This window comes from Bubalus kerabau, chromosome 14 (assembly GCF_029407905.1).
Source record: "Bubalus kerabau isolate K-KA32 ecotype Philippines breed swamp buffalo chromosome 14, PCC_UOA_SB_1v2, whole genome shotgun sequence".
Classification (NCBI taxonomy): domain Eukaryota; kingdom Metazoa; phylum Chordata; class Mammalia; order Artiodactyla; family Bovidae; genus Bubalus; species Bubalus kerabau.
The window spans coordinates 21,530,788-21,553,702 of record NC_073637.1 but is presented as its reverse complement, the minus strand read 5'-3'; the positions used below and the strand labels follow the sequence as shown (position 1 = coordinate 21,553,702).

General features: G+C 46.5%; 1 protein-coding gene across 4 annotated transcripts in view; it reads left to right on the top strand.

The window, feature by feature from the left end:
- PRKDC (protein kinase, DNA-activated, catalytic subunit) overlaps window positions 1–22,915 on the top strand; it is a 126,561-nt gene that overhangs the window by 52,881 nt on the left and 50,765 nt on the right. For all 4 annotated transcript variants that reach the window (XR_008702138.1, XM_055545943.1, XM_055545944.1 and 1 more), the window contains 15 exons: window positions 308–412; window positions 1,192–1,359; window positions 3,337–3,464; window positions 6,753–6,960; window positions 10,802–10,980; window positions 12,411–12,579; window positions 12,784–12,849; window positions 13,828–13,900; window positions 14,870–15,018; window positions 15,859–15,996; window positions 16,195–16,314; window positions 18,259–18,402; window positions 19,972–20,123; window positions 21,082–21,213; window positions 22,609–22,720. Coding sequence is in view for 3 of the 4 variants with exons in the window: in XM_055545943.1 (XP_055401918.1) it covers window positions 308–412; window positions 1,192–1,359; window positions 3,337–3,464; window positions 6,753–6,960; window positions 10,802–10,980; window positions 12,411–12,579; window positions 12,784–12,849; window positions 13,828–13,900; window positions 14,870–15,018; window positions 15,859–15,996; window positions 16,195–16,314; window positions 18,259–18,402; window positions 19,972–20,123; window positions 21,082–21,213; window positions 22,609–22,720 (2,043 nt within the window). In the remaining variant the exon portion in view is untranslated. The remainder of the gene's footprint in view (window positions 1–307; window positions 413–1,191; window positions 1,360–3,336; window positions 3,465–6,752; window positions 6,961–10,801; window positions 10,981–12,410; window positions 12,580–12,783; window positions 12,850–13,827; window positions 13,901–14,869; window positions 15,019–15,858; window positions 15,997–16,194; window positions 16,315–18,258; window positions 18,403–19,971; window positions 20,124–21,081; window positions 21,214–22,608; window positions 22,721–22,915) is intronic.

Here is a 22,915-nt window from a genome sequence, read left to right as displayed (position 1 = left end):
GGAGGTTTCTTGAAAAGCTCATTAGTTTGATTAATTTCCGATTCACTTACATCTTATGTTTTTCTGTTTTTTTACTTTATTGTCCTTTATTCTCATTGTTTCTTCTTATACTTTATCTTCTCAGTGTGCCTTTATGTGCATTGTTTTAGAGGATAGTTTTAAAATATTTCAGAACAGAAATTGTTGACACCCTTTTGAAGCCCAAAAACAAATTTATAGATCATTTCTGAAATTTGAAAAGTAGAAAATGTGGTATAGGAAATTGGAGACACAGTGTAGACATCTGAGTTTATTTTCCCTCTGTTAGATCGATTCATCGGTATCCTTTAATACAAGTCACAGTGCCTTCCCGGAAGTTTTTACAACATTTGTGAGTCTACTTGGTGATCCAAAATTGGATCTACATTTAAAGGTAAGAGATTAACAAGATTTTTTTCAGATTATGGTCTCCATTTGTTTCCTGTTTTATATTTTTGTGTATTTGTGATATTTTCTGTTTTTTTTATTTTATTTTATGGAAAATTTCAGGCATTCTCAAAAGCAGAGGGAGCAGCACAGAGAACCGCTGGATCCCTGTCACTGGTTTTTGTAGCCATCAGTCATCTTTCTACTAATTAAGAATCTAAAACTTCTCAGTAACTTGGGTCCAGAACTTCATAGACTATAATTTTAGAGTCCCGTAACAGTTAGATTTTACTCCAGTAAAGTGTAGCCTCATGAAAGCGTCTCGCTCCTGGATCACAAGGATTTTTCTTTGGGATTTTCTGCTTCATGTGCTTAGTCAGGTTTCACATTTCTCAGCACGAGGGGGTCTGGGAACTGATGTCCCGCCCAGGGAGGAAGGCCCTGCCTGGGATCTCCCGGGCCCTGGTGGAGGAGAGTCAGCTCTGCATTCACCCTGTAGGCTGTCCACAGTGGTCTTTCCTCAAGGACTTGGGCAGCAGGTTCCTAGTAGTGGTTCTGCTTGTGGGAGGAGAAATCACGCAGACTCATGCTGCCCTGTCCCATGCTCTCGGGTGGCCCTGACTTGGCCACCGAGGCGAGAGTGGAAGCCTGGATGCAGGGCACATCCCACCATAGGCTTGGTGTCCTGCAGTGGTCATTGAACCCCCTGGCTCCATCTGTAGAGAGCAGTCATTGCCCTTGTCCATGGGGCCTGCAGCTAGTCTCACCCTTGTGCTTGCTCCGCAGAGCCAGGCCGTGGCACTGCTCCCCTTCTTCTCCAGCCTCACGGGGGACCGTCTGCAGGAGCTCAGACACATTCTTGAGAAGCTCATCGTCTCTCATTTCCCCATGAGGTCTGGAGAGTTTCCCCCGGGGACTCTGCGCTACAGTAACTACGTGGATTGTATGAAAAAGGTTAGTTTTCAGTAGTAGCAAACAAAGGTAAAACACTGTTTGTTTCCTGTTAACATTTCTTGGGGAGAAATAACTGAAATATTGAGAGAATGTTCTCATTTTAAGGATTCTGTTGAATTCATTTTGAAAGCTGGGTGTCTGTGGAGGCAGAAGCGTTATTTAAATCCTTTGTAACTAATTGTTCCTCAGACTTCCCTGGTGGCTCATACAGTAAAAGCGTCTGCCTATAATGCGAGAGATCTGGGTTTGATCCCTGGGTTGGGAAGATCCCCTGGAGAAGGAAATGGCGACCCACTCTAGTACTCTTGCCTTGAAAATCCCATGGACGGAGGAGCCTGGTAGGCTATAGTCCGTGGGGTCACAAACAGTCGGACACGACTGAACGACTTCTCTTTCTTTTCCAGTACAAAAATTGTGAGGTATTTTATGCATATAAATTTGTGCAATATTTTATGCATGATGTGTAACTTTTGAAGAATAATACCCAAAAAAGCTTAGAAACAGAATATTACGTATATGGTACAGCTTCTGAAGTTTGAGTAGTGGTTGTTTGAGAAGCATCCATATAACCATCTCCCATATTCAGCTGTTAACTTTTTGTCATGCTTGCTTTGTGTGTGTGCATGCGGTGTGTATGTGTTTGGCTGAAACCTTTGCGAGTTAGCTGCACACGTCCTGGAGATTCACCCCCGGATGCTTCAGCAGTGCGTCCTGAGTGGGAGGTGCCACGCTGATACCAGACGCAGGAAAGTTCACACTGCTCTCAGACCCTGTGTTCTGTCGTCTGTAGTCACACTTCTGATGTCCTTGTGTTTGGCTGGATGTTTCAAATCAGGATCTAATTAACAGTTGCTGTAAATTGTCATGTCTCTGGTGTCTTTACATCTGTAACTGCTTCCCCTTCATCCCTTTTGTTTCTCTGTGATGTTGAGTTTTGGAAGAAAGCAGAGCCTGTTCTTAGAGGCTGACCCCCTTTGTCTGATTGGTTCCTTGAGGTGCTCTTTTGTTTCCCTCTCCCTCTGCCTTTTCTCTAAACTAGAATTCAGGCTGCAGGCATGGCCATGATATTCAGGGTCACCTTTCTGGCAACAGCACCGTCCCCCAGTAGGCCTTGTGAGCGACCTCACGTCTGCTGGCTGGCCACAGTGGTTGCCGCCTCGCTTCTCTGTTGGATGGTGTATTCTTTCTGCAAATTGGAAGTCATCAGTGGGCAGCAGCACCATTGCACCAGTACCATCTGAATTTCTTGCTCCCTCACAACCTGCCAGCAACTTGTTGTTGAGTCCACAAAGGTTCTGAGTAGATCTATAGTACCTTTCTCTTACTTCAGTGCAAGTGCAAATAATCATGGAACGTTTGAAGAAAGCTTCTGGTCTAAAAAAGATGTAAAACAACAGGAACTGAGAGGGAACAGAGTCAACAAGTCAAGATAACATCAAAGAGACTGTTCAGAGTAACTTCAGAGACTAGAGATGGTGTCATGTTGAGAAAGAACAAGTGAGGGCTCTTGGAAATTAATTACATGAGGGCAGAATTAAAAAGCCTTCACCAAACGGCAGATGAGATTGCAGCTGTCTCCTGAAACGTAGAGAGAGCAGAGGGACATGGAGGTGGAAGGTGGGATGTGAGGTGAGAACGCTGCACCCACAGCCTGGGGTGTGTGCGGTGTGGCGAGGCTGGTGTGAGGGGACACTCACACCCCGGGGGCTGGAGCCCAGGAGCGGCTTCGTGGACGGGAAGAGAGGACCCAAAACGTGGTCAGAGGAAAACTATCTGTGAAACTCTGAGGGAATCAAAGCTCAAGTATTTTGTGAACATTATGGGCCAGGCATTAACTGTAGCCACAAAAATGACCTATATTGGCATTTGTTAATCTTTGTGAAACTGTTATAATTTTCTCTTTTTTATTTGAACTGTCAAAAACCAGTCCAACACAATTATCACCACCACCACCATTGGTGTGTGTTTCTTTCTTAGTTTCTGGATGCATTGGAGTTATCCCAGAGTCCTATGTTGATGGAGTTGATGACAGAAATTCTGTGTCGGGAACAGCAGCATGTTCTGGAAGAATTATTTCAGTCTACTTTCAGGAAGATTGCCAGAAAGTAAGTCACTCCTAGTTTGTGATCCCAGGAACCATAGATGTTTTATTTCTGTGGGAGATTATTATCGCTGTGCAGAAAACAGTGAGTGCCTTATAACAGTAGATGCGGTTAAATTTTTGACAAAATCCAACACTCATTTACTCATTTATGATAAAATATGGCAAAAATATGGCACATTTATGGATAAAAGTGGCAAAAGGTCATCTAAGAAAAACCAACAGCCAACAAAATATAGTGAAAGGCTGAATGTTTTCTTCCTGAGTTTGGGAACAAGTTAAGGATGTATATTCTTTTCTACTTGATATAGTACTGGAGGTTCCAGCCATTGCAATCAGGCAGGCAAAAGAAATAAAAGACAGTCAAGGTGGAAAGAAAGAAATAGAACTGTATTTACTCACAGATGGCCCAAGGTAGAAAATCCTGAAGATCACAAGAAACTATTAGAACAAATAGACAATTATAGAAAATTTATTACGTACAGGATCAGTATTCACAAACCAATGGTATTTCTATATATGAACAGAGAACATTTGACACTATAATTACAAATGTAATTCCATTGATAATAGCATAGAAAAGAATAAAACAGATGGGAATAAATCTAACAAAAGAAGTTCAAGACTAGTACACCAAAAATTACAATCTATTGGTTAAGGAAATTAAAAAATGAAAGATCTAAATAAGTGGAGTGATATTCCATGTGCATGAATTACAAGATACAATATTGTTAGCATGGTTATTTCTGTCTGCATTGATAGCTTTCATGCAGTCCATATCAGAATTCCAACAAGTCTTATTTTTTTGTGTATAGGAATTGTCTAGGAGTTTCTAATATTTTATGGAAGTGCAAAATACCCCTTAACAGCCAAAATAATTTTGAAAAAGAGGGATAAAATTGGAGGATTTTTCACACCCCAGTTTTAAAACTTACTCCAGTGCTACAATTGTCTCTCTGTAATTTTTTTCATTTTTAGAGCTTTTTAAGACAAAACAGAGGTAAATGTCAATCCATTGCCATCACTTTTCTTTCTGATGTTCCTGCTGTCCCATCTGTGGCCAGTGGGTCCCTGGTAGGTAGTTCCTCAGTGCTTGGGCAGCTCTCCACTGGTCTCTGATTGTCTTTCAGATGCTCTCTGGCTCTGCAGATTGTCTCAGGCTCCTGAATCACACCATTTCTCCAGAGGGTCCGTGAAATGGTGTTTCGAGACCACAGTCTGGGTCCTAGGTGAACTTGGTGCTGCTGGGTTGCAGTGTTACTTTCAGTTCACACAATTAAGGAACAGTTTGTTTAAGGAAAAGAAAGTTACTCTGATCTTTCTCTTTCAATCTTAACATTATGAGTTCTTTATTTTTAACGTCTTTTATTATTTTTTCCCTTACATTGTAGATCTTTATTTTTTCTGTTGAGTATTGATTTAAATAACATTCCATCGTTACATAATTGTTTTATCCTATAATACAAAGAAAGTATCTTCAAAAATAACTAAGAATAATCATAGCTGGATGAAGTTAACATTTTAAATTTTATTTATAATTTACTTAGAGTGTATTCTCTGAGGATATAGTCACACTTTATGTTTACTTGAGTGTTTTTCAGTGTGTGGTTATTACACCACTTCATTAGGTACACTTTAATTAATTTTCAGATCTTAGAAGTTATTTTATTTTGATTTAATTTTGTTTTTGAACACATGAAATACATACATGCATTGAACACTGAAAGTAAGTAATGTGCTGTATTCCGGAACCTCCTTCTGTCTTGGTCCCTCTTCTGTCATCTTACGCTCCTTCGCCTTTTTTCTACTTCTTATTTTCTACAGACACTCCAAATCAGCTATAGAGATCTCTGCTTTCCTTTTTTTAAAAAAAGCAATTGTGTAATTAATCACTGTGGAAGTGTTGCAGTGTGTGGACACAGTCCCTGCTGCTGGGCTCTGTGTCAGCCTTTTGCTGTTGAGAGTAGTAGCTCAGTGACTAGAGTAGTAGCTCAGTGACTATAAATAGCTCAGTGACTGGAGTAATAGCTCAGTGACTAGAGGAGTAATACTGCAATGACCAGAGGAGCAATAGCTCAGTGACTAGAGTAGTGGCTCAGTGACTAAACAGCTCAGTGATTAGATTAACAGCTCAGTGACTAGATTAACAGCTCAGTGACTAGAGTAGTAGCTCAGTGACTAGAGTAGTGGCTCAGTGACTAAACAGCTCAGTGACTAGAGTAGGGCTCAGCGATCAGAGGAGCCGTAGCCCAGCGACTCGCCCTGGGCCTGGCCTGTTGTGTGTTGCCAGTGCAGCTTTGCAGTGGATCCCTAAGTGTGAGAGCAAAGGTAAATGCATCTTTAATTGTGCTAGATATCATCACATCCCCTCTGGGGGATGTGTTATTTGTATTCCTTTTGGCAATGTATGTAAGTGTCTATTTCATCACAGTCTTGTCAATGGAGTATACTGACAAACATGTGGATTTTTTCCGGTGATAACAGGTGAGAAAGAATCTCTCAGTGTCACTCTAATGTGTTTCTTCTGTTATGAGTGACGTGGAACACGTGTTCATAGTGAATGCTCATCTGCACTGACTTTTCAGTAAACTGTGTGGTGGCCATTCTTGCTCTTTTCCCTTTCCTCCTTCTTCCTTTAGCAGGATGGTCCTGGAGAATTTAGGTCTGGGACAGTCTGGACTCACATTGCAGAGCTCTTGTAGGTCCAATCATGTCCTGCAACCTCAATTTTTTGTGACTGAATTACCCTCAAATCCAGTATTTTTTCTCATATCTAACTTCTGAACATCAGGATTTTAGAACTGGGAAAGATTTTAATGGTCATTCAGTCGTAACCTCTTATTTTATAGGCAGGGAAACAGTCTATCCTTTAACTTCAAGATTCATAGACTGAATTGTGTAGGCAATCATTCATAGACCATGTTTCCCCGATGGCTGAGTCTCTACCTGGAAAGTACAATGGTGGGTCCTTGGTTCATGAGTTTCAGGGTCCGGGACACATGATGGTCTTCAGCCTGGGGCTCTTCGAAGCCTTGCAGGTGTCCTCTGAACCGGACCAAACTTGAAAATAAATGAAAATATCCTTTTTCCTAGGCCTAAAAAGGCACGAAGGTTTCTGGAATGAGTAAGATCACATGGCTTATGTGCATATGCTTCTTGTATTTCACGGTTTTATATGCATAATCATTAGTTTTCTAATTCATAATCATTAGCATTTACTTGTAGCATAGTGGGCCCTCGTGGAGTATTCATTTAAAGCCGGCATGTGCATGTAATTTTCCTTTGTTCTTAGGAGTTCATGTGCCACGCAGTTGGGCCTTCTGGAAGGTGTGTACCGGAAGTTCAGCAGGGACGACCTGCTTCCCAGCGCCACCCGCCAGGCGGTAGTGGACCGGGCCCTCCTCACTCTGCTGCGGCACTGTGGTCTGGTGGCTCTGAGGGACTTCTTCAGCAGAACTGTGGTGGAGGCTATCGATGTGTTGAAGTCCAGGTTTACAAAGGTATCAAAGTCTGTTACTAAGTTGGATGTTAGTAAGAGACAACAGCCCTTCTTGGTCAGGCTCACTAGAAACTGCCATGTATTCAGCCAGGGTTTCAGCAACTCAAGAAGCGTCCCCTCCATGCTCTGATCTCAGTCTTTGGGCACATGGCGTCTGCATTAGTCTCTGGAGACGTCTGTAACAAATGACTGGGAGTGTGGCTTAGACCCACAGGGCTTTCTGTCTCATGGTTCTGAGATCAGAAGTCAGAAATCCGCTTCCTGGGGCTGTACTTGCTCTAGAGGCTCCAAGGAGAACACGTTTTTCTCCACCAGCCTCTGGGCCCAGCATCCCTCGGCTCATGGCCACGGTGCTCCTCCCTCTGAGTCTTGGTCACTTGACCCCCTCCTCCTCCTCTTCCTCTTCTTCTATTTTAAAAAAATCCACGATTTTTCTTTTTTTCTGATTGATATATATTTGATTTACAATGTTGTGTTCATTTCAGGTATACAGCAAAGTGTTTGTTATATTAAGTTGGTGCAAACGTAATTGTAGTTTTGGGCTGTGAATTTTAAAACATTATAACTAGGCTCAAACACATCTTTATTAATCAAAGTAGGAACCATTACAGTCGTTCACTCTTGTCGCATAGAATAAGAGAAGATGACTCTTCAAAACAACCAAGCTTTTTCACCTTTCCAGTTTGCTTCACATACTGAACAACCATAGAGTGGTCGACAATGAGTTCTTCGACAACTTTTCTTGTAGTTTTAAGAGGATCAGCTTCAGTGATGGCTCTCAGTTGGTCATTGTCAACATCCGATGTCTGGGTACTTCATTCCTTATCTGCAAGGCTCTCATCTCCTTTGCAAAACTTCCTGAACCACCACCGTGCTGTACATTCATTAGCAGTTTCTGGGCCAAATGTGTTGTTGATGTTGTAAGTTGTCTCCTCTGCTTTATGACTCATTTTGAACTTGAATAAGAAAAATCGCTCAAATTTGCTTTTTGTCTAGCTTCATTTCCATAGTCTATCATTACACATATCATTACATTACATTACAGTCCATGTCATTACACAGCTATAAGTCATTAGCAAAAATCTTAGTGAGAAATGTGCATTAAAATGATGTAATGATATATAACATAACCAAATTAAGAATGTATTCCAATATCAAACAGCAGAGTTCAACAATGCAAAACCCCAATTACTTTTGCACCAACCTAATACATATATGTGCGTCTATTCTTTATTTGATTCTTTCCCATTAGAGGTTATTACAAGACACTGAATATAGTTCCTGTGCTATACAATGGTTCTTTGTTTATCTGTTTTATATATAGTTATGTGTGTTAATCTAGACTCCTAATTTATCTGCTTCCACTCCTCACCCTTTAGTAACCAGAAGTCTGTTCTCTGTCTTTGAATCTATTTCTGTTTTCTAAGTTGACTGTCTCATAGTTTAGATTCTACTTATAAATGATACCATATATTTGTCTTTGTGTGACTTACTTCCCTTAGTATGATAATCTGTAGGTCCGTCCATGTTGCTGCAAATGGCATTATTTCATTCTTTTTTATGGCTAAGTAATATTCTATCGTATTGATGTATGTACCACCTCTTTATCCATTCCTCTGTCAGTGAACACTTGAGTTGCTTCTGGCCCTCTCAGTTCTGTGTACTGTCTCTCTCTGCCTCTCTCCTGTAAACAGGAGTGCATTTAGGACCCTCTTGGATAATCTCAGAATTCTTTGTTTCATTTCATCTGTCTCATCCCTTCTCTCATGCAAGGTGACAGACCCAGGTTCCAGGCATTGGAGTGTGGGTGTCTTTTCAGGTCTTTAATTCAGCCTCACACAGTCCACCTGGGCCAAGTGTTTCTGCTTGCAAAATACATTTATCTCATTCCAGGTCTAAACCCATTACAACATCAACTTCTATGTCCAAAAGCTCACCTAAAAATTGTTAGCACCAAGTACCAGACCTCATCATCTAGATTGGTATGGGTGGGGCTCTCAGAATGGTACATTCTGAGCGCACATCCTCTCTGTGGACCTGTGAAGCTAGAAAACACATTATTTGCTTCCAAAATACAGTGGTGGGACAGGCATAGGATGACCATTATAGACATTCCTGTTCCAAACAGGAGACAATGGAAGGAAGGAGTTTGTTCTCCAAAGCAGTTTGAAAATTCAGCGGGGCAAATCCATTAGGTTTCAAGACCTGAGAATAGTGCTCTGTGGCCTGGTGTTTATGCTCTGGGCCAAAGACTCTGTTCTTGGAGTCATCTCCTTTTTCCTTGAAGGTTAGCATTTGTTTTCAGCTGAGCAGTTTTGTCTGTTTCTTGCCTGTAGCATTTGGGGAATACAGCATCCTTTTTTTTCATTTCATCTTGTCTCCTTCCCTTTCAGTTTAAACTGGTCTGAGCTTCTCAGAAACCTTTTGTCCGTCTCCTGCCCACCTTGGAGATTCCTGCCATGGCCCCTCCCTGGTCCTGGGTCTTGCGGTGGGGTGGGGGGGTCGTGCAGGCTGAGGCGGCAGTGAGCACAGGCTTCTTTCCCTGGCTGCCCCTGTGGTCTTCTCCAACTGACTGCCCTCACCGTGGATCTCCTCGTGGCAGTGTCTTCTACAAGCTGGATGGGCTGAGAATTTCCCACATCATCAAGTTCTGGTTCTTTTTGCTTAACTGCTGCTGCTGCTAAGTCGCTTCAGTCGTGTCTGACTCTGTGCGACCCCATAGACGGCAGCCCACCAGGCTCCCCTGTCCCTGGGATTCTCCAGGCAAGAACACTGGAGTTCTGTCTAATTTCTCACACTCACATTTTATTATGAGCAGCAAAGAAGAAGCCAGGCTTATCTCCAACAAATTTACTTAGAAATCCTTTCAGCTCCATATTCAAGGGCACAGCCTACATTCTCTGCTTCCTGCACAACCTCTGAACATTCTTCAGCTAAGCTTTCTCCCACCATATGGCATGGATCCTCTTTCCTCCAGTTTCTAAAAACTGTTACCTACTTAATTCTGAGACCTCACCACCAATTACTTTTAATGTCCATATTTCTACCAAAAATAGGTTTGTGACGATGGCCATTCCCTGAGACAGCATTCATTGCTTTTGCTGCCACTGCCTTGCCCTCCACTTCCTTCTGAGTGCTCACCATCAGTGCCTTCAATGTTGACATTTCTAACAACAGTCTCTACAAGGCAATATAGACATTTTCTGTCATGTATGGTGAAATTTTTTTCCTCCTCTCTTCCCTGTTCAATTCCAAAGCCACTTACGTATTTTTTTCATTTTGAAGTAGCCCCCCCACTCTTGGTACCCAAATATATATTAGTTTCCTTAACCCCCCTGTAATAAATTACTGTAAGCTCGGTGGCCTAGACCAACAGAAGTCTATTGTTGTTTTGGAGGCCAGAAGTCCAAAATGAGTTTCACTGAGCTGAAGTATTTGCTGCCACACATCAGTACTTATGTTCATGTTTTAGCCCCTGGGCTGTTTCTTACTAAAGTGGTTTAACATTTTTGTTAAAATTATTTTCAATTTAAAGGGCATTGAGTATTGACAGACAGAGATTCACTCAGTCCTGTCCTACTTTTTGTGACCCCACAGACTGTGTAGCCTGCCAGTCTCCTCTGTCTATGGAATTCTCCAGGCAAGAATACTGGAGTGGGTTGCCATTGCCTTCTGCAGGGAATATTCCCGACCCAGGGACTGAACCTGGGTCTCCTGCATCACAGGCAGATTCTTTACTATCTGGGCCACCAGGAAACATTGAGTATTAAAGTTGATTTATTCAATAAAATATTTTCCATGTTTGATAGGACCAAAGCTAATCATTTGTTATATGTTTTTAGCTGAATGAATCTGCCTTTGACACTCAAATTACCAGGAAGATGGGATATTACAAGATGCTAGAGGTGATGTACTCTCGTCTTCCAAAAGATGATGTCCACTCCAAGGAATCTAAAATTAACCAGGTGTTCCACGGCTCGAGCGTCACAGAAGGAAATGAACTTACAAAGACATTGATTAAGTAAGGTTTTCCTTAACTTTAGATTGTAGTTAATTTTTTTGGTGCATGTATTTTTACGTATGTGTATAATATGAATACATGCCTAAACACTGAATCTTAGTAGTTTTCCTGTGTACAGACCATGTGGTGGTGGTGGTGGTGCCTCTGTCCGTGGGATTCTCCAGGCAGGAACACTGGAGTGGATTGCTGTTTCCTTCTCCAGGGGATCTTCCCAACCCAGGGATCAAACTTAGGTCTCCTGCGTGGCATGGCAGGCAGATTCTTTCCCACTGAGCCACCAGGGAAGCCCCTACAGAGTACTTTGATGGAGTTAATTCAACATGTTATTGGGCAGCATGTTTTATCCAATACACATCGTCCATAAAGAGCACAGCTTTTTCCCTTACTGTTTTTCTACCATTTCTTCTCCCTCAACAGCTCAATATGTTTTCAGTGTATGATTTACAGGAAGGCAGTATTGAGTGTATTTTATTTCTCTCTCATTTGAAACTGAAGGACTGTTCAGCATTTCTAAGCAGTGGTTCTGTAAAGCACGGAATAATCAGACGTGTCGTCTCTGAAGCCAGCTTTCTGTGCGGCTCCTGTCTTAGTGCTGAACACAGATGTGTAGGGTCTCGCTCTGCAGAGTCCCCTCCACCCCTGTGAACCCTCCTTATATGTGTGCCTTGGGGGTGATGTCACCCCCAGGCCTTGGCATCAATGAAGGTCTTGAGGGCCATGTTTTTCCTTCTGAATCCAACCTCTGAGCACAGCCCCCAGGGCTGGCAGGTTTGTGTTGCTGGTCTCCTGGAGCCAGTGGCAGGGAAATGTTGGGCTTGCCAGGTGGAGCCGCACAGGCCTCCTGGTGACAAATCTTGCTGCCCTGTGGTCACAGCGACCATCTGTGTATTACCAGAACCTGATCAATTGCTCCTCGGCCTGCAGCCCTGCAGAGGGACCCCGTCCCATAGCTGGGGGGGGGGGTTCTCATGGCTGGGGGTTTCCTGTAACTGGAGGGGGCCTGGCAGGGCAGGGGATGTGGTCCCATGGCTGGGCCTGGTACACTTCTCCCGTCAAGGGCTGGCCAACGATCCCTTCCAACTGCAGGCTGTGCGGAGCAGCTGGGAGCAGCGTAGACGGAGGGGCAGCTGTGTTCTGATGGCAGTGTGCTCACAGGGGCTGGCCGCTGTGGGCAGGGCCAAGACCAGGCTCCTGGGTGTGCTGGGCACCTCTGTCACCACTGCTACCCACCCTCCACGCCCTCGCACAGACCTTGGACTGTCATTCAGACCTGGCCTCTTGGAGCACCCCCTGCTCCTCGGGCTGGGCCCCCCACCCCAGCTTCCTGTGCAGTACAGCCCAGGTGGGTGCAGGTGTACAGGGCAGGTCCCGTGCTGTGGACTGGAGCTGGTCTCCCCTGGAGGGACTGACCCCCACCCGGCCGCCCACAGGCTGTGCCACGATGCCTTCTCGGAGAACATGGCTGGGGAGGCCCAGCTGCTGGAGCGCCGGCGGCTGTACCACTGTGCCGCCTACACTTGCGCCATTGCCCTTGTCCGCTGTGTCTTCACGGAGCTCAAGTTTTACCAGGGCTTCCTGTTCAGTGAGAAACCGGAGAAGGTAGGCCCCTCCAGACCGCTGGCTGTGCTGTATGGGTCCCGCGGGGTGGGGTTGGGGGTGCTGCTGCGTCCCGCGGGGCAGGGCGGGGTTGGAGGGGGGGTCTCCCTGAGCTGGGTGCGGATGAGGACGGCAGGTGCTACAGTGACATCAGCACCAGGCCTCTCCGCCGCTGGGGCATTGTCATAGGACTCTCTGCATTTACAGAACTTGCTCATTTTTGAAAATCTGATAGACCTGAAGCGCTGCTACACGTTTCCCATAGAAGTGGAGGTAAGTGAGGCTGGTCATGGTGTTTCCAAAGTAAAAACATTTAACTAAGGCTTGTAGGGAAAAAGGTACATGGTGCTGAACACTAAATGCCCTCTACTCAAGTCCGCTGTGAACAAGTCCGTGGTTTCTTACAGTTTGACCTCAGGTATAATCTCAGGCAGCTGTAAAAGGTTGGCCCTGACTCACGTTTTCCCTTAACTTGTAAAGGAGAGAAAATGCCAGTAAAAGGAGCTGTTAGCATGCATCCCCCGAGTGGTCTTCTGAGTAAGCTCCCATGGTCAGTGAGTTGAGGTCTGCCCCGTGCAATGTTGGGCCCTGGTGGAGGCTCATCCAATCCTGGGCGCCGGGAGCAGGAGTAGGGTGATGGGGAGGACACTGTGGCCAGAGCCAAGCTCAGTCTCTGCCGAGCTCAGCGGGTGCTGGGGGTGCTGCAGCCTTTCACAGCCCAGGGCGGTGGACAGGCAGGGCAAGTGCGAGGGGAGGCTGGCATTCTGTCCCACGCCACCAACCTCCGCCCTGTCCTAGTGTGGCTCGGTGGCTCAAAGTTCAGGTAAGTGGTTGCTCCTGCCCTTGTGCCCTGTGCCCTTTTGGAATAAAGCTAGGACTGTTTTCTAGGCCTATGTTCAAAGAACTAAGACATCACATAATCACACTAGTCTTTGGGGCACTCAGACACTCTGTGTGTTACCTGGGAGTGTCTGGGAGCAGCTGGGAGCTCGGTGGTCTGTGCAGTTGAGGGCCTGTGCAGTTGTGCAGTTGAGGGCCTGAAGCTCCTGACTAGGCCTGAGGCTGGAGGAACACCACCCGCTGAGTCCCAGAGCCAAAGGAGCACCAGCTCCCGGGCTCTTGGGGTCTGTCTCTGTGGGTGTTAGTTTTGCTTAAAATGAGTAACAGTGATTTTTGTCAGATTGCTGCAAAAATAGAAAATATGTGACCCCGAGTCTAAAAAGTTTTAAATTGTCTGTTTTTGCCTAATAGGTTCCTATGGAAAGAAAGAAAAAGTACATTGAAATTAGGAGAGAAGCCAGGGAGGCGGCAAATGAAGATTCAGGTAGGATATTTTCAAAATGATGAGGAAGATTCTAGTATATAGATAGTATTTTAAATACCTCAACCTTGAATTGGATTTGGAAATTTTTATTTTCAAGTGGTAAATAGAATTGTACTTTGAAAGAAATGCAGTTAGTTAAAGCAGCACGGAAGCATCTCAGGGTAGCCAGAGGAGTTCAGATCTGGTTCACTTTCTTAACACAAGCAAGATTGGTGAGCTGTTTGCTTTTGGATTCTGTTTGTGTGTTACGTAGACTCGTCTCCCCCCGCGTTTGCTGCAATATCCCTGAAGGGGGGTCTTGGTCCTCGAGGTCAGCATGGCCCGCGATCCTGTGTGTAATGCCAGCCTCTGAAGAGAGCTCTCCTAGGCTCTGTGTTTACTACTTACTTGCCTGCATCAAGTCTTGGTTGTGACGCTCAGGCTTGGTTGCTCCGTGGCATGTGGAATCGTAACCAGGAATTGAATGCGTGTCCCCTGCCTTGGAACGCAGACTCTTAACCACTGCACCCCCAGGGAAGTCCCTAGCCTCTCTATTTAGAATCAACCCTCTGTCCTTCCACATGTTCCTGGTTTCAATTTTTGGCTTAATTTTTCTTCATGGCTTTCCCCTCCTCTGATTCAAGGGTAAAATGTGGACCAGTTTTGTAAATTCCTTACATACTTTGGATTAGTTATTTATCAGTAATACCTCTAGCCACATTTATGTTAGGGTTTATGAGCAGAATGTGCATCATAAAAATTTTAAATGCAAGAAGTTCTGTTAGCATCATGTCCAAAAACTGGCTCTAGTTTGACTTAATGTCTTTGTTTTTGCTAAAGAGTAACTGCTTAGGGATTCCAGATCACCTGGATGGTGGGTGAGGAGTACGGATTTAATGAAAGTATCCTAAATGCAGGAGTCACTTGAGCTTCTAGACACACGTGTCTTACTGATTTGAGTGATGGTAGCTCATCCTCTTTTTCCTTCAGGTGGCCCCCAATACATGTCTTCACTATCGTATCTGGCAGAGAGCAGCCTGAGCGAGGAAATGAGTCAGTTCGATTTTTCAACTGGAGTCCAGAGCTACTCGTATGGGTCCCAAGACCTTCAGTCCAGTGCTGGTCATTTCCGGAGACGGGTGATTAAAGAGTGTTGTTGGTGTTGTGAGGGAAGGGGCGCCTCAGGATAGAGGGGCCTGAGCCTCTAGTCCAGGCACAGGGTCTAACGCTGCCAGCACAGGGAGGAGGCAGTGGGGGGATGGTCACATTCCTGGCTCCTCCCGGGCTCAGAGTTGATGTCAGAACCGTGTGTCTGCCATCAGTGATCCTGGCCCAAGCAGAGCCTCCCCCTTGGAGGGCGGGCCTCCAGGGAAGGAGTGTCTGGCAGCAGGGGCAGGCTGGGACCTTCACTTGTCCAATATGTCCTCTCGGGGTTTCCTGGGCTACTTTTTCCTGAAAGTGGTCTGTGCTGGGACACGCCCACATCAGTTACTCCTCCCCGTGTGTGTGACACCTCAGTTCAGCATCCCATGTGTAAAATGATTATCCCTGCTCTTTCTTTCTTAAAAAGGATCAGGAATTTTAAAAATTCTATTATTGATTAAAATTTTCAGGCAGATTAAGTTCACAGAAGTCCTCAGTACTTTTCAAAGTACTGACAACACGATAGGAAACCGCATACCATGTGATTATCCTTCAGTTGCTCTACTTTCTACATTAAGTGGCAGCTGAGAATCGTGGGGACTGTTGCTCTCAACGTAGAGTGTTCTGGGGCCACCAGGACACATCTGAAGAGATGTGTGTGTAGAGAGCAGCAACTCTTCAGTGATGCCCTGACTTCGGTGTGGCCCCAGAGAGAGCTGGGCAGACGGGGGGAGGGGACACTTCCTGAGAACATGAGGAAGATGTGAGGTCGCGACTGTATGCACTGCGTGGCGGAGCAGGCAGTCGGGTGCTCAACCCCGACTCTCTCTCCCCAGGAGCGTCAGGACCCTGATGGCCCAGGCGACGTGCTGGACCTGGACATGGACGAGCTCAGCCAGCATGAGTGCATGGCCCCCCTGGTGGCCCTGGTCCAGCACATGCAAAGACTTGAGGCTGCGCTGCCCGGAGAGGAGGTCTCTCTGCTCTTTCTGGTCTCACTTACCACGGCTAACCATGACTGACCATGCCCTGTTGAACGAACATTTGACATCGAAGACTAAACTGAATTCCATCTCTAACACTCGTGATGTCTTGTCACTCATGTCCTGCTTTGTCACTGTTGTGTCGTAATGCCACTTTCTCGCTAAGTAATATTGAGTGTGTTATTTCAGGGTTCAGTGCCAGGAAATCTTCCTCCTTGGATGAAATTTCTTCATGACAAACTGGGAAATCCATCAGTGTCATTAAATATCCGTCTTTTCTTAGCCAAGCTGGTTGTTAATACAGAAGAAGTAAGTTATTTATTTCTTTAAAAACTGTTTTCAATTACATGCATCTCCTTAGAGAAGGAAATGGCAGCCCACTCCAATATTCCTGCCTAGGAAATCCCATGAACAGAGGAGCCTGGTGGGCTACAGTCCATGGAGCCTCAAAGAGTTATACGTGACTTAGCAACTAAGCACAAAAGCGCATATGAATCTACTTTTAAAAAACCCACAATAAAGGAAGACGTTAAGGGTCACAGCATGGCTTTATTCTCTGAATAAATTCGCCAGCCTGGATTACTTATTCAGCATCATTTTTCTTTCATTTTCTTGTAAAACACGTAAATTAACTTCCCCTGAGTTAGAAGTGGCCTTTGTTATGAAGTATGTGGGTTGGCAGGTTTCTTACAGCTGCCAGCCTTCTTGGTTTAGAGTGACAGAGAACGTGGTGAAGAGATTCCTGGTAACTGTGTGAAGAGTAGCCAACATGTTTGCATCATGGCTCTGTTTATCTGTCGGTCACGCGTGGCCCTGTCAGGAGGGGCACTCGGACGGGCTTATGAGTGACCCTAGGCTGACCTGGGAGGGGCAAGGGGTTCACATGCAGCTCAGGAGGAGCAAGTGTCAGGAGGGGGCCTCTGGGCAGCAACTCGCGAGGCCTTAAGGCCATCAAGTAGGGAGGGCCCTTCCTCAGAGTCATACTTGACTTCTAGCTCCTGTGGCTCAGACAGCAGAAATGACCCTTTTGGTTCTGGAGCTGAAATCCCGAGACTGGGATGTCAGCCAGTTGGTCCCGATGATGCGTGACCAGCTGCTGTGCACCTTGGCCATTTCTTGGCTTGTGGATGGTTTTCTCTCGGCACCTATCTCACGTGTAAAAATTTCCCTTTTAATCCTTTTATCAGATAAAGACACTGTCACTGGTTAAGTTCCCCGCTAATGACGCTTAACCTTCCAAGACCCTGTTTCTGAATCAGGTCACATTTACAGGTCCTGCGAGTTGGACCTCAGTGTCCTCTTGGGGTTCACAGGTCAGCCATAGTACTTGGGATCATGTGACTTCCAGCTCGTGTTCCTGTAGTGCTGGCTTGATGGCTGGCGGAGAGGAGCTGGCATCTAGTGTTTAGTCCAGCAAGGGGGCTGCTGAGCTGTGTGCACTCGTGTGGCATGAGGGGCCTGCAGTATTGCACACGTCCTGAGCTCAGGAACCTTCAGGGCCCATTGTCTTAATGTAACAAAAACATAGAACTTGTATTACAATTCTTTTTCAAGTTTGAAATTTTATCCTTTTTTATAGTTTAATAATACAGTAAAGAAGTTTATATTTAGAATTTATAAACAAACCAGTAGACATATGTGGAGAGTGTAAACATTATTTTCCTCTGGGGTACTTGATCAAAAAGATTTGAGACAACACATTTAATTGTGAGCGTAGATTTGAAATCCCTGAGAAAACATTTGGAGAAAGAAGAGGGTGGCAGAGGGGAAGGAGGCCGAGAGTCTTGGGTTACACTCGGTCTGAGTTTCTAAAGTAAATTCAGTGGAAATTAGTGCATGGAGATGCTCTGGATTTCAGAGACCTTGGGTGTGTCAAAAAAATTCTCCACATGCACCTCGCTTCTATATCCTCCTTTTCCACTTCCCCTTGCTTCTATATCCAGTAAGAGTAGGATCCTACAGCTGTATGCTGTGCGGAGGGTGGGATTGGTGTAGAACATTGTTACTACTCTAAGCGTAGTTGGAGCAGATCTACGCAAAGAGCAGATCAGTTTGAATCCGTCTCCATTGAGCTGTAGTTTCAGGGCCCACAAGGAAGGCTTCAGCTGAGAATCTAATTGAATCAAGCAGCATAGTTGTTGACATTCATGTCTGTTTTGAATTTAGGCAGGGTTGTGATACAGAAGGATGTTCCTGAACTCCCATCTTGGTTACTCAGCAGTTCTGACATCTGACCTTTGAACTCTCGCCTAGGTCTTCCGGCCTCATGCGAGGCACTGGCTGGGCCCCTTGCTGCAGCTGGTGGTCTCTGAGAACAACGGCGGGGACGGGATCCACTATCTAGTGGTTGAGATCGTGGCCACGGTCCTTTCGTGGACAGGAATAGCCACCCCTGTGGTAAGAGCAGCTGTGCCTCTGGTGCCCTCTCCCCGCGCGGCACCCGGGACCCAACCCTGAGTGTCCTCAGTGTCTCCAGCCCAGATCCTGCCCATCTGTGCTGCTGCAGAAGGCCCCACTCTACTCCTTCACTTCTGTCTGCTTTGCTTTGCTTTTGATAATTCCTCTGGCTTTGCTTTTGTTTTTAAGGTGTTGGATGTTTGTCCTGATTTCTTACTGCTTTAGCTTGCTAGGAGGACTGACCCTAATAATTGGTTTATTAAAAGTACATGTGAAGTATCTAGCCGGGCTCCTCTGTCTGTACGTTTCTGTAGGCAGGATTACTAGCGTGGGTAGCCATTCCTTTCTCCAGGGGATATTCCTGACCCAGGGATCGAATCCAGGTCTCCTAGCATTGCAGGCAGATTCTTTACTGTCTGAGCCACCAGGGAAAAATATTTTATTAAAAGTACATGTAAAATAGATGTTGGCAGACCCTGAATGTGAGGCTGAGGTCGTGGTCTCTGGCACCCGTCTTGTCAACCTCCCTGCTCCTGGTGACCTGGTGTGACTTGGTGACCTCTGGTGTGATGGTGACCCTCAGTGCCCGCACTGTCCTGATGCAGGCCGTGGCGTCTCCCGGTTTTCTGGCTCTCTGGAGCTCTCTCTGCTCTCTCCCATCTGCTTACTGACGTCGGCCCCAGTGGTGTGCAGAGTTCTCCTAGAAGGATGGCTTGGCATGTGCTTACTGAACAGAATATGCGCCCATGGAGCTGTCACATGTGTTTGTGTTGGAATGCGGCTATCCCATTTCACAGCAAGCCGAGTTTAACTGAGGAACCTCTGCAAGAGGTTGACTCCCGTGTCAGGCATTCAGCTGGGCTAGGAGAGCTGCAACAGCCAGGTTGAAAGCCATAGTGAACTTTCACCACTCATTGCGATAATCTGAGCAAGAGGCTGAAAGCAGAGGGAGGGTGTCCCCTGCCCCGTTCCTTGTACCCCATGGAGCAGTGTCCTGGCAGTGGGTCAGGTGACCGGCACAGACCTGGGGTCACCTTGCTATTGAGGGGACCCCAGTGGGAAGGCACCAGCAGTTGGTGGGATCCTGGGAGGGTGTCCCCGCCCTGTTCCTTGTACCCCATGGAACAGTGTCCTGGCAGTGGGTCAGGTGACTGGCACAGATCTGGGGTCACCTCGCCATTGAGGGGACCCCAGTGGGAAGGCACCAGCAGTTGGTGGGATCCTGGGTTTGGAAGGAGGCTGGGGCAGGGCTGGGTGCCCAGTCAGAGCAGGGAAGATGTCTTCAGGGATCCCATAGGGAGGTCTCAGCAGAGGCCCCCAGAGGCTGCAGGACCCTGTACAGACCTGCAGGAGCACAGCCACCCTGGTGTCAGGGCTGCTCTGGGGGTTCTGGGGGAGGCCCTCCAGCGGAGACCTTTGTGTTACAGTCATGTGTCGTCTGAACAATCATGGGAGCTAGACTCCTCAGTACAATGCCAGTTTTCTTTTATAAACAGACTTCTGGGTTAAGAAATGCTTTCCCAGAAGGGAATGCTACGTATTTACATGAAATTTCTCTGCATTTTTCAGGGGGTCCCTAAAGATGAAGTGTTAGCGAATCGATTGCTCCATTTCCTAATGAAACATGTTTTTCATCAAAAAAGAGCTGTGTTTCGACATAACCTTGAAATCATAAAGACCCTCGTTGAGTGCTGGAAGGATTGTCTGTCCGTCCCTTACAGGTATGGGCTTACTGGGGTTTGCAGTGTCCTTTAACTCGTCACACATTGTGCAGGGTTAATTACTATAAGACTTAATGACTTCAAGGCTTCCCTGGTGGCTCAGATGGTAAGGAATCTGCCTGCAATGCGTGAGACCTGGGTTCAATCCCCAGGTCAGGAAGATTCCCTCAAGAAGGGAATGGTTACCCACTCCACTCTAGTCTTCTAGCCTGGAGAATCCCATGAACAGAGGAGCCTGGTGGGCTGCAGTTCATGGGGTTGTAGAGTCAGATACGACTGAGTGACTAGCATACTAATGGACTTGAAGTGCTGGAAGGAAGGATGGTTCCTGGAGTGAAATCTGTTGGTAGGGCATGATGTCGCTCATGATCAGCCCCCAGCATTTGTCGCTAGAAGCATCTCCGGACTGCACTGCCCTCAAGTTGCCCTCCCTCTCTCTGGGCATGCAGCATGTGCTCTGCCCACAGGGCTGATTCCTGTCAGCATAGCCTGGGGCAAACCAGAATTTCCCAAAGGTTCGCCATCAACCATGGGCTTCCCTGGTGGTTCAGATGGTAAAGCATCTGCCTGTAATGGAAGAGACCTGGGTTCAATCCCTGGGTTGGGAAGATCCCCTAGAGGAGGAAATGGCAACCCACTCCAGTACTGTTGCCTAGAAAATTCCATGGACAGAGGAGCCTGGTAGGCTAGTCCATGGGGTCACAAAGAGTCGGACATGAGTGAGCAACTGCACTTTTCTTTCTTTTCTCACCATCAACCGAGGGAGAATTAGGGCAAATAACTAGACTGTGGGAGATGCAGAGCTCCCCGTGTCCCAGAGGCAGAGTGACTGGGTGTGAACAAAGTAATGGGAAGCAAGGGGTTTCTTACCTGACAGTCAGCTATGGAAGATCTTATGTCTGTCTTCCTGCTCCTTACATCTGACAACTTACACTGTTTCTTCACACTCACATTTCAGGTTAATATTTGACAAGTTTTCCAGTAAAGACCCTAATTCTAAAGACAATTCTGTAGGAATTCAGTTGTTGGGTATTGTAATGGCCAACAGCTTGCCCCCCTACGACCCAAAGTGTGGCGTGGAAAGTGTCCGGTAAGTGTCATGTTTTTTTGCTTTGTTTCTTTTTTGGGTAAAGTGTACCTGATTCTGATTGGAGACTGGAATATGGTTTAATTTTGATAAATTTAAGGACTAGAACCCATATTAGTATTTCCACCCAAATTAAGTAGTTGGGTTTAGAGATCATTTGGGAGAAGAAATATGTCAGTGGAGTGAATGAGAAAAGTGAGTTTTTTAAAAACCGTATGGTTTTTTCCATGCAATTTTGGCAGACAAGGTGTTAGCTATTTCTGTTATTTTCTAAGCTGCCATTTTCAGCATCCGCTCCGGAATGCAGCCTGAGGTCCGGAGACCCTTCACCACAGGGTGTGGCCACGAGGGGGCGCTGCAGCTCTGCCGCAGGTGCAGCCTGCCGGCTCCTTATCACCTGGAGTAGGGGAGGGTCCACGTGGCGGGGCCTTAGCAGGACAGCCCGAAACTTCACAGAGAGGGGCTGGATCCCTGCAAAGGCGGTCACTCGGTCAAGTTCACTGTCTCTCTGGAAGTGTTCACTGTCCAGTTGGTCCTCCTGGGTCAGCCTCCGAGGCACCAGGGGCTTTGGCCGCCTGGTGCCGTGGACTGCGTGCAGCTCAGCACAGCATCAGAGGGAAGTGGTTAACTTTCGGACAAGTGGCTTTCCTGATCCCCAGTCCTGCTGTCATGAGGCCAGGGTGCACCGCCCCCCACCCCCACCCCACCCCTGTGTGACTGTGTGTCCTCCTCCTATCGTATGACAGCTTTAGAGGGGTCAGAGGTCAGGCTGTTGCTGATTTCACTGCTGTCAGTGTGCACCCCACTCCAGTACTCTTGCCTGGAAAATCCCATGGATGGAGGAGGCTGGTGGGCTGCAGTCCATGGGGTCGCTAGAGTCGAACATGACTGAGTGACTTCACTTTCACTTTTCACTTTCATGCATTGGAGGAGGAAATGGCAACCCACTCCAGTGTTCTTGCCTGGAGAGTCCCAGGGATGGGGGAGCCTTGTGGGCTGCTGTCTATGGGGTCGCACAGAGTCAGACACAACTGAAGCGACTTAGCAGCAGCAGCAGTGTCTGTATCTGGAGCTGTGTGGGTGGGTGGGGCCTGCCCAGGGTCATTTGTCTGGGTGGGTGGGGAGGACTGTTGTGATACACTTCTGACAGCAGCTTCCCTGGTGGCTCAGCTGGTAAAGAATCTGCCTGCAATGCGGGCGACCTGGGTTCAATCCCTGGGTTGAGAAGATCCCCTGGAGGAGGAAAAGGCTACCCACTCCACTATTCTCGCCTACATAATTCTATGGACTGTATAGTCCATGGGGTCGCAGAGTCAGACACGACTGAGCGACTTCCACTTTCTGTCAGATAGCAGGACGGGTTGCCCTGTGCTCACTGGCTTTCTGTGTTTCTTGCAGGTACTTTGAAGCTCTGGTCAGTAACATGTCCTTTGTCAGATATAAAGAGGTGTACGCAGCGTCAGCGGAGGTCCTGGGGCTTGTTCTCCGGTATCTCAGCGGGAGAGAGAAGGTGAGTGTGCACACACGGCATGAACGCCTCTTCTTCACTGGTGGCTCAGCCTTGGTACTGCGTCCTCTGTACTAGGAGCTAGAATGGGCAGTTTTTTTAAGAGACAATTTTTTTTTGTTTTTTTAATGCCTGGAAACTTGGCAAGCATTCAGGTTGTTAACCTGCTTCTTATTGTTAAGTTGGGATGTAAGCATT